The sequence below is a fragment of the Pygoscelis adeliae genome, unplaced genomic scaffold (assembly GCF_000699105.1).
Source record: "Pygoscelis adeliae isolate BGI_AS28 unplaced genomic scaffold, ASM69910v1 Scaffold74, whole genome shotgun sequence".
Taxonomy (NCBI): Eukaryota; Metazoa; Chordata; class Aves; order Sphenisciformes; family Spheniscidae; genus Pygoscelis; species Pygoscelis adeliae.
The window spans coordinates 567,741-578,546 of NW_008824665.1; the positions used below are offsets into that span (position 1 = coordinate 567,741).

At 41.7% G+C, this 10,806-nt stretch overlaps 1 protein-coding gene across 1 annotated transcript in view; it reads left to right on the forward strand.

The window, feature by feature from the left end:
- Nucleotides 1-10,779, forward strand: part of LCP1 (lymphocyte cytosolic protein 1 (L-plastin)) — a 33,072-nt gene extending 22,293 nt beyond the window's left edge. Inside the window, exons 9-17 of the mRNA XM_009322823.1 lie at nt 1,433-1,575; nt 3,624-3,719; nt 4,239-4,434; nt 5,115-5,193; nt 5,408-5,522; nt 6,366-6,499; nt 7,511-7,634; nt 8,540-8,664; nt 10,100-10,779. Of these exons, the coding sequence (XP_009321098.1) occupies nt 1,433-1,575; nt 3,624-3,719; nt 4,239-4,434; nt 5,115-5,193; nt 5,408-5,522; nt 6,366-6,499; nt 7,511-7,634; nt 8,540-8,664; nt 10,100-10,232 (1,145 nt within the window). The 3' untranslated portion in view covers nt 10,233-10,779. The remainder of the gene's footprint in view (nt 1-1,432; nt 1,576-3,623; nt 3,720-4,238; nt 4,435-5,114; nt 5,194-5,407; nt 5,523-6,365; nt 6,500-7,510; nt 7,635-8,539; nt 8,665-10,099) is intronic.
- Nucleotides 10,780-10,806: the final 27 nt, after the last annotated feature.

A 10,806-nucleotide genomic window follows, 5' to 3' on the forward strand; every position in this document is an offset into this window, starting at 1 on the left:
TCCCTGATTGCCCTTCTCTGCATCTGTTCCTGGTGAAATTCCCCGTTCTTGAATATGGGACACTGTATTTCCAATGAGCTCTCATGAGCACATGGTATTAAGGCAGTAATACATCCCAACCTCTATGGGAAATACATGGGATGCACTAATATAATGTTTGATTTTCCCCTGGTTATATCACATGGTGGCTCAGAGTAGCTCAGAAGACATCTAATACACTCAAGTTGTTCTCATCCTCTGTTCGTACAAGCTTTTAGCTGATAGCAGTTATTTATATTAATTCCCTAGTGAATGTCTTTGAACATGGCACTATTAAATTACATTCCATTTTTATTACTGTCATCTAGTTCTTTCTGTCTGATTTCCTGATCATCCTCTGTATTGACTATGCCACCTAGTGAATATCATCATCAAATTTTTAGCACATTGCTGGTACTTGTGCCAAGATAATTGATGCAAAAAAAATGAAAACTTTAATCCAAAAATCAATCCATGATCAATTCCACAAGAATCCTTCTTCCAGCCTACTTCTCTCACTGTTGACATTGTTCTCTTCATAAAATCCACTGTGTACTTTCAAATGCTTCTATTATCTCCTTCTGGTTCAGTTTAACCCCATAGCACTCTATATCAAATTATCTATGGAACTCCAGGTATAGTAGGTCTCCACTGTTTCCTTTATGTAGCAAACCCATATTTCTTTCAAGGAATGACAAAAGATATTGGAAGGAGATCAGAGTAGTGTGACACACTCTCCCTTTTTATCACATTAACAATTAGTTTCCGTGTTATTAGTTTTTCTTTTCAAAACTTGTTCTAAAGCCTTTCATGCTCCAGAGATCAGCTAAACATCCTACAGTTGCAAGGGTCGATCCTTCCCTCCTGCCTCTTCCTCCTTTTATGAACATAACTACTATGTTAATTTTTCTGTGTAAATAGGGTATCTTCTCCAGTTGGCAGATGAGTTAACCCTACTGGCCCATGAGCCCATGAAGTCATATGCAAATTCTTCAGAATACCTGTGTGGCTCCAGTTTCAGTGTGAAGGTCACTGAGATTTCTTTAATCTAAGCTGCAGAAAGTCTATGTTCATTTTTTCATTCCCATCTTGCTCCTGTGCTCAATATCATCATCTTTGCGTTAAGATCTGAGACAAGGAAATTGGTTAGTTCTTAGACAACACTGAAATTGTCTTGCATTTCTATATGATCCACTACTAGATCCACACCTAATAGCTTTGTCCTCATTTTATAGATGAGACCCTTTTTCTGTTTGTGTCCTCTGTCATGCTAACCCAGCTTGAATTTTGGCAACACTTTGGTTGCTCACTTTTAGAAACTAGGGTAGCAAAATGTGTAAGAGAGAAAATAGTTATGCGTTCTCCTCTACAAGTATTCACAACGTCATTATGTTTTCCTTTTTTCCCTGCTTAGCCTTGATCGCTCTTCTGAGAGAAGGAGAGAGCCTGGAGGATCTGATGAAGTTGTCTCCAGAGGAACTGCTGCTGAGGTGGGCAAACTATCACCTGGAGAATGCAGGATGCAACAAAGTCAACAACTTCAGCTCAGACATCAAGGTATGAGAAACGCTGACCAACAGCAGCTCCACACCCAAATCCCTGTCCTCCAAACAGGGATTGTGCACTGAAACAATCCAAGCAGCTGAGACTGCTCTGCCGAACACAGGGAGCTGGGTACATAAAAACATTTTAGTGGGGTTTACCTTTCTGCTCAGTAGTAGTCCTCCTCCTGACCTCCCAGTCATCACTGCCAGCTCCAGCACACCAAATGCTTGGGAAAGGAATGGCTGCTGGCTCTGGACAAGGCATATGGACTCTACCGCTGTATTTTCAGTTCCCTGCCTCTATTGCTCTCCTCCTTCCTAAATGTCCTTAAATGCCTGTTGACCTAGCTTTGGTTTGGAAAAGGCTGGACCTTACCCAGACATGTAACTAGGTGTAGGGGAAGAGGATGGGGCTCTTCCAATTCCCCCACCTGATCTTTCCTTCAGTACAGGACCTGGGTTATGTGCTCCTCTGTCCCAACCTTTGCTATAACCCTGCATGCACTTACCTGCAAGTTTTAATGCAGTGGGACTATTCAAAATAATATAGCTAGATGGGGAGGCACTTGCGAGGATTGGTCTCTAGTCCGTGTGGCATATTTCACGTACTTGGGACTTCATGGGCTTGTGGATGCAGATTTCAGCAGAGCTTTCTCTGTAGGACCTTCATTCTTCCTAGACAGATGTATTTGAACCTCAGTGGTGCACACTGATGAGTGTCAGCCACTAAAGCTACAGTGTGTGGCCCAGCCAGCATCCCAGGGCTGTCAGGGGTATATCAGGGAGGGTGTCTGAGCTGGCTTCCAGGCAAGCCAGGGGCTAGCCAGCACACCGACCTCACCAGCCGCGATCTGACCTGCCCGCTCCCAGCATAGCATGGGAAAAGCCCCACTCCAGAGATGTCTGGCTGTAGGCTTCACCAGGAACTGAGGCATGAAAAGTCATTTACCATGACTTACTTGACATACAGAAAAAAACACCAGGGAAGGCCACAGGAGAGTCTGAGAGTCACATTCAACAATACAATTTTTATTGTAACAGGTTTTTGGTTCACTGGGTGGAGGTGACTGGAGAATATCCATGGAAAGGGAAGGAGTCTTTCCCATCCTTCTGTAGGCTGGCTGAGAGGACTATAATGCAACTGATTAAATCCTATCTGCAACTGAAAGATAAATCACACCATATTTACAGTTGGAAAATAAGGTGCACATTTACCTCTCAGAGGCCAAGACTTCAGCCTTTACAGCCATTCTCTAAATAAGTGTGTCTCCCCACCTCACTTCCGTTATAAATAACTGCTTTCTAGATATGGTAGTAATGCAGATGTATAAGATTTAAAATAATTCAGGTAATCTGCTTTATATTTTGAAGGGGGTTAGTTGGGTTAGTTAGTCAAGTCCCTAGATGCTAACATGTAGCTTCATTTTCAGTCCTTTGAGTTATTTCTGAAGTGAGATTAACATTTTCCACACATGGAAGCAACATTACATTTCACAAAAGATTAAAGACACAAGATGTTAAATCCTGGTCTTGTTCCTGCCCTTTTGCCTGAAAAATGCTGATACTGTTGTCGGTTTTAACTTTTGTCCTTGAAAACTATGCTTTCTCTTCCATAACTGTTCCAGCGTTGCTTTGAAATCCGCTTTAAACATCTGCTTTCTCCTTCTGCATTTTCTTTTATTAAATGCTCAGCAGCCTGACTTCTACAGCATTATAAAGGTATGCATTTTCTTATCTCTAATTTAATGTTCAGATTAAGTCAATTCTAGTATCTCTTTGTTGTTGCTGTCCTTTTTGTAAGTGCAACACACAGCATTTTGTCTCGTGCGTTGAGCGTTCTGCAGCATATATATATTGGCTTAGGTAAGAAATAGATCTGGCAAATACAGCATAAAGTAGGAATTGCTAAGTGCTTCCAGCTTAGTTAATTTAATTATGTAGCCCAATGATTGATGTAATAAAAACGAAGCATGCAGGCACATTGTTCAGGGGAGCACTGGCATGCAAAACCTGAGCTTTAGATGTAATTTTTCCTCCCTTTAATTTCTCTGTCTGTCACAGGACTCAAAAGCTTATTACCATTTGCTGAACCAAGTTGCCCCCAAGGGAGATGAAGAAGGCATTCCGGCTATTACTATTGACATGTCAGGATTAAGGGTAAGATGAGATAAGTTTAGAGTAAATGCCGATATTTTCTGTCTGTTACTTGCATTTCTGGCCAGCACAGAGTTGCACCGGGATGCCAGAACAAGCAAACTCTTTTTAGCGTTACAACATGATCTTGTATTTCAGAAATCAAAGCTTTCAAAGAATTAAATGATGTGTTTTGCCTTTCGTTAGATATTATCGCTGAAACTTTAACAACCATTGAACCAAACTGATAAATGACTAACATGTAGCAAGTATATTTAAATACATTTATTTGGGAATTCCATCAATCCACCCCCTTTTATATGGAAAAAGCAATATAGTGAGATGGCTGGATTGTAGGTAAAGCCCGTTTTAAAACACAGACCTGCTGTTAGTAAAAGTGGAAAAGGAAACAAATATAAATCCGACTTTATGGCTGCTTTAACAGCCCCACACTGAGCTCCACATGCGGAGACCCCCAGTGGGTCTTGCGTGCAGTGCCAGGCGGTGGGGTGAGGCTGATGGCCCCGTTTTCTGCCGGCGCAGGAGAAGGACGACGTCCAGCGAGCGGAGTGCATGCTGCAGCGGGCGGAGCGGCTGGGCTGCCGGCAGTTCGTCACGGCCACCGACGTCGTCCGCGGGAACCCAAAGCTAAACTTGGCCTTCATCGCCAACTTGTTCAACAAATACCCTGCCCTGCATAAGCCAGAGAACCAGGACATCGACTGGAGCTCTATTGAAGGTAAGGAAAATGCAAATAAAGGGTGTTTCTGGCCACCCGTGCCCCAGTATTCCCAGCTCTGAGTTGATGTTACATTAACCTAACCCTATGTCCTTCAGACATATATTCACTGCACTGTTAGCACAGGCAGCCTCGAGAAAGGGAGGCTGCTCTTTACCTGCATGTAGATTCTGGTATTTTGGGGGTCTGTTCTGTGGCTAGCACATGTTAAAAGACAAAAGTGTTTGTGGGATGTCTGAACCAGTACGGACTATTAGTTGAAATTAGAGTTGATCTGGCATTCCCTTAATTGAGAATATAATTTAAAAATCAGATCTTGCATAAACCTGCTGCCTGCTTGCTCTGGGCTGGAGTCAGGTCCACCGCTGTATGGATCATTTGCTGAGCTTCAGGTCCTTCTTTCTCAGCCTCATAGTGAAACCGTTCATGCTAGGGCACAGGCTGTTCTTGAATTCTTGAAGGCATTTCAAGGCCTATCTGCCTAAATACTATAATATATAGGGCATGAAGAAATATTACATGCTGCACCGTGCTCTTTTATTTTACATGTCAACCGGTGTCTCCTTCTGTTTATGGTTCAGTGCGCTGTAAATTCTGAGTTATGGTTTCATCACGAGACACTTATTTTACTGGAGTGTTGTGTTTTGCAGGCCTGTTGATTGATGTATCTGTTATTTTAGGTGAGACAAGGGAAGAGAGGACGTTCAGGAACTGGATGAACTCCCTAGGTGTTAATCCACGTGTAAATCACTTATATAGGTAAGAGGAGGTATTACACTTCCTTCAGATGATAAATACAGCCAGCAAATTGTTTACAAAAACATAAAAACTTTTGGACCCTATAAGAATATATGCTGCGCTTTTTTTTCTTTTTTTTTTTTTTCAGAAAACTAAGTTTACCTCTACTAATAGTTTAATTGGGTTCCTTTCCTCTGCTCTTTGGACAATGATATATCTTTTTTATTGTTTTCAGTGACCTGTCAGATGCCTTGGTTATCTTCCAGCTCTATGAAAAGATCAAAGTGCCAGTAGACTGGAACAGAGTGAACAAACCGCCATATCCTAAACTGGGTGGCAACATGAAGAAGGTACAAAAAACTGGAATAGATCCAGCAGTGGTGCCTTATCCTCAAAGGATGTCTATATCATTTCAAACAGCAACGTGGGCACGCGTGTTGCTCTCAAGTCCCAAGTACAGCACGTTAAATGATTTTTTTATCTAGTCAGTGAATAATTTTTCATCCTGAAAAAAGAAACATGCATTTGACTCACTGGCTCTGTTGGCAGGTGAACAATATTTGTAAAGTAAAAGACTTGTCACCTTTTGTGTCAATATTTAAAAACTGTATTTGCAGACCACTTTTGTTACTGTCTTAGTCACCAGTTATAATGCATCTTCACCGTGAGTCATATGGCACCAGCTTAATTGCAGCTGTCTGGATCACTGCCCTCCACATCAAATGAAGACAGTGATGATAAGCATTCTTGACCAGATACCTCAAGAACCGATCACAGAGGTGCTGCTAAATACAAAGCTTTCTCCCAGCTATCTGGATGAGCAATTCCATCCAGTTAGGCCAGAGTGATTAACTGACCTAAAATATTGACTGGGACACTAATCCTTCGTCTCAGTGCAATGCCGTGATACTGGAGGTACCCATGAGCCATAGATTCCTATTTTCCAGGGTAATCTGTTTTTCAGGCCCTGATGATGAAGTATAACATTTCCTTCCATGTTAACTGTTTGCCATGGTATTTTTGGGATAGAACTGGCTGCTGGTAGTCAAACAGCTGTATTGTCACAGAGCCCCAAAGCTGCTGTTTGCCCAGGAGGATGCGGGCTAAGCGATCCAAAGAATTTAAAGTAACAGTGTCTTGTATTCTTTTTTTCTATATTTTTGAACCACACTAATTGACCCTGTCATTAACAGCTTGAAAACTGCAACTATGCAGTGGAACTGGGAAAGAATCAAGCCAAATTTTCCCTCGTTGGCATCGCTGGGCAAGATCTGAATGAAGGAAACCGTACGCTCACACTGGCCTTAATCTGGCAGTTGATGAGAAGGTATGGCAGTCAGATACAAACTTCAGAGTGTTTGGTATACTCAGTTTGCATTGTAATAGTTTCCTGATGCTATCACTGAGAAGGCTCTCCAGGCTACAGCTTTCTCACTCCTCCGCACTTACGTGCAAAGACAGAGTAGCCTTTTGCTCACTCCTAGTTAGGGATGTGATCAGGAAGCACGTTATCTTGTGGGCAAGGCCATTACAGTCAGCGCATGCAGAAGATTATTATTGTCACTATCTGTATAGCATGAATAAATGTTCATCACATGGAAGAGGGAAAAAGAAGGTGAAAGGTCTGTGTATCAGGGAATGGGGAGAATGTACTGGAAACAAGGAATTGATGCAGAAGTTTTGTAATCTGCTACCTGAAGTGGATGCAGCTCAGTAGCTCTCCCCACTTTAATGTAACTCTGTGTGTGTGTGTGTGTTTGTGTGTGTGTTTAAGAGCTCCATAATGGGGTGTAAAGAGACCCAGTGGTTAGGAACTGAACACAGACTAAATTCAGTCTATAAAGCAAGGTATAGGTTTATTGGGCAGGTAATTAATCTAGGGATGTGGTGATTACTTGCCATCAATTTGGGATGTCTTTCCAAGGTGTATGCTGACATATAAGCAAAATATTCCAGGCTTGTGTTTACGCAGAAGGTCAGTCTTAGACGAGCATAACAATTCCGTTCTGGCCTTAAAGTCAGTGATAATTTTTTAAGCACTCTGAGAATGAGTCATTTACACTGAGATCCACTAAGAGGGACCTTGTAGGAATTTTGAGTATCAAAACCTTTTGACACTCCAAAACAGCGATTAGGGAACTGGAGGTGAATTAGACCCAACAGATGAATTAGCATGTTATAATATAATTCATATATACTGTGAGTGTGTGGGAGGCAGGGGAATATCAGGTCTAAGAGGACTTTTGGGGTGATTCCTGTCAAGCTGCACACGTACAGGTTGGTTCTGAGGTTACGGTAGACTTTGAGCAAATGCAAGTATCCTGGCTTCCCTCTTCAGGTACACCCTGAATATCCTTGAAGACATTGGTGGTGGAGAGAAGGTCAATGATGAAATCATTGTCAGCTGGGTCAATGAAACACTGACTGCAGCCGGGAAGGATTCAACCATCTCCAGCTTCAAGGTACAGTTTTTTGTTGGAAGTCTCTGCTTAGGAATCTCCTATTCAATGTGTTTGTGTGTATGTTATATACGTTGCCTGTATATAGATACATATACTCATATACAGGCACACAATATATTATGATATAATTGAATACATAGTTCAATTATTTTTCATTCCCTTTTAAAGGCATGTTCAGATATAGAGATTCTATTCAAGGGGCTTTATTATGAAAAGGTAACAGAAACATGATATGAACGTAACTGGAAACACCTTGAATGCCAGTTTGACACAGGAAATCAAAGTATGGAGCCAGGAATGATGACTGGAATTAAGCAAGAACTGCTATGCTATTGATTATTAAATGACAGCAATTACAAATGACAGTATTAAAAAGAACAATAGCAATACTTTTATAATATGGTAGTACCATTCAGGGGTGGTGCCCTATTTTGCAAGGCACCTTATAAACACAGAGATGGTCCAGTTCCAGAGAGCTTCCAATTTTGCTAACACGTCTGAGACACTTCCCAAGCTGGGGAACATTCAGTGGATGTAAATCAGCAGTTTGCACCAGGCGAGGACAGATCCATCAGACTTCACGTAATGAGCTCAGAAGTCACACAACTGGTCCCCCTCACACCTCCCATCAGTAGATGTGTATCCGTGTCATCTCCCCACAGGAAGCAAATTCACTGGCCCAGCACCCCATCTTTTGATTTAATGATGTCTCATCCTTTGGGGAAAAAAAAAATCCTTGAAAGGGTTCTTAGTCTGCCTTAGATGAAAAATGATGCTAAGCAGCCCTTTGTGAAGATCTAAACGGTATTTGACTGAGCTGTCCATTGCTCTTGAGCCTAAACTCTGGCTTTGTGGGAGATCTGTCATCCTGTTCTTGCATCTAATTGTATTTTTCATCTATGCAGGATAGCAAAATCAGCACCAGCATGCCAGTCCTGGATCTCATTGATGCCATTCAACCAGGATCAATCAAATATGACCTCTTGAAAACAGAGGACCTGAATGATGAGGAGAAACTAAATAATGCTAAGTACGTTCGTGCCAAGTGACACTTAACACGAGTTACTTGCTCAGGCTTGCCTGACTCTGTCTTTGGAAACTGCTCTGCTATCATTCTCATCTGGCACAACCTCAACTGAGAAATACCTCCAGAGTTAGAAGCACGAAGGCTAGAAATTAGGCAGTAAAAAAGACTATCAATGGAAATGAAGCATGTAATGTTATAATTCCTGCTTTATAATTCCCTTGAAGGGATCAAAATCACTTGGTTTCACAAGCTCCTATTTTCTCTTACCAAATTTAAAATTCTATCAGAGATCAGGGAACAACGCCAACAATAGTGAGCCATGGAAACCAGCGATTAGAGGTCATGATACTTCTTTAGCCACATGCAGGTGGAACAAGGGCATATTTAAGAGAGAAGGGGGAGGACAGGATTTATGCCTGAAAAACTGGTTTTATGGATGTGGATATTGATTTTTTTTTTTCCCTGAGTGCAAACCATTCCCTAGCAGAGAGCCAATCCTGGGGGCATCTCCCTTTCCTTTCAGAGTCATACAGATCACCTCCCGGTCTGATCATCAGTTTAGCTTCTCCTGTGCTATGTGGCAGCTACAAAAGAGAAAAGGATGACTGTAAGGCAATCAGAGCTGCCATCATTTTTATAAAGACTTTTTCCACTGTTCTTTTTCCCTTCCATTTCCTACCTCTTTCTTTCCTTGCAATCCTACGTGTGCTTCTCTCCATACTTTATTTCTTCATCCCTCTGCTGATGTTCTTCTCTTTTCCCCTCTCTTTCTTGCCCCCACCAACATGTTTCTCTGCATTTTGGGGAGAATTTCACAAATGTATGTGCTCTGCAGTGGGAAGAACCTGGGATTTTCTAGCTTTTTTCATGAAAAAATAGAGAGAAGAGACATACCCACTGGAGAACAGCCAGTAGCCGTGCAACAGTGCATTCTGAGGAGAGAGATGGGAAGGTTAGCTTGCAGATTCTGGGTACGACTCAAGCAGAAGAGAAGTCCCTGAATGTTGATTTTCCAACAACACTGATCTCCACCAACATCAGCCTTCTGCTTTCCGTCCTCATGAATTCGTTTATGTGCGAAGACTGAGCAGCAGGGATTGAGAGGGAGCAAGACCAGAATGGCTGCTTGTTAGGATAATCTTTCAGGGCATGTGAGTCTAAATGTTTCATACCGGACTTTGACCTGCAGTCTCCCATGCTGCAGGTAATCAGTGCTATAACCATCAGGGAATACACTTTACCTTTTACTAGAAATCAGTTCTTTATGAACCTGTCTCATACATTCCTATAGAAAAGTTTAATTTTGACAAATCAGTAAGAAAGTTCCCAACCCACTCTGGTACTGATCATGTAAAAAACATCTTAACAGAGGGAAAATTAATGCTACTGCACTAATTTATTTCTTTGTTTTGTTTTTTTTTCCACCCCTGCAATGCAGATATGCCATCTCTATGGCAAGAAAAATTGGAGCAAGAGTCTATGCCCTTCCAGAAGACCTGGTTGAAGTAAAACCCAAAATGGTCATGACAGTGTTTGCTTGCCTTATGGGAAAAGGCATGAAGAAAGTTTAAAGCACAAAAGACTTGTACTGATGCCTGGTATTCACCCTTTTGATTCCCTCAAACTGGATGCTCCTCTCCGTATCAAGGAAATATGCAGGGTGCTCATGCTGTTAAGGCATGAATGTTATACACGGTTCCAGGTCATCCAAAAGTTGTGTATCCACGTGTATTCAGGAAATGTTTTGTTTTGAACAGTAATATGTGCTTGATTTCTTTGCCTTATTTTCCACTTTGCTAGATATAACCATTTCATATTCCTAAGTTTTCAGTAATGAGGCCTATACATATCCTTTTCTTAATGGATACCAGGGTTTTCTGTCAGAGGTCACCTGGAGATCTTTGTCTTGGGAGGTACAGACAGCTTTTAGGATTATGAAATGTTATATACTGCTTCTGCCTGAAATTGTCTTCATGCTTCTGGTAGCATTTCTGCCATACTTTCCTTCAGTTTGCACCTGGGATAACAAAAGGGGTTTCCCCAAGCCAATGCAAGTATTAGTGACTATATTTTTGGAATAGTAGGATCCTCTTAGGAAATTCTTGTGGAAAGAGAGAAGTGTTTGGAGTCTGTGTTGCTGGTATA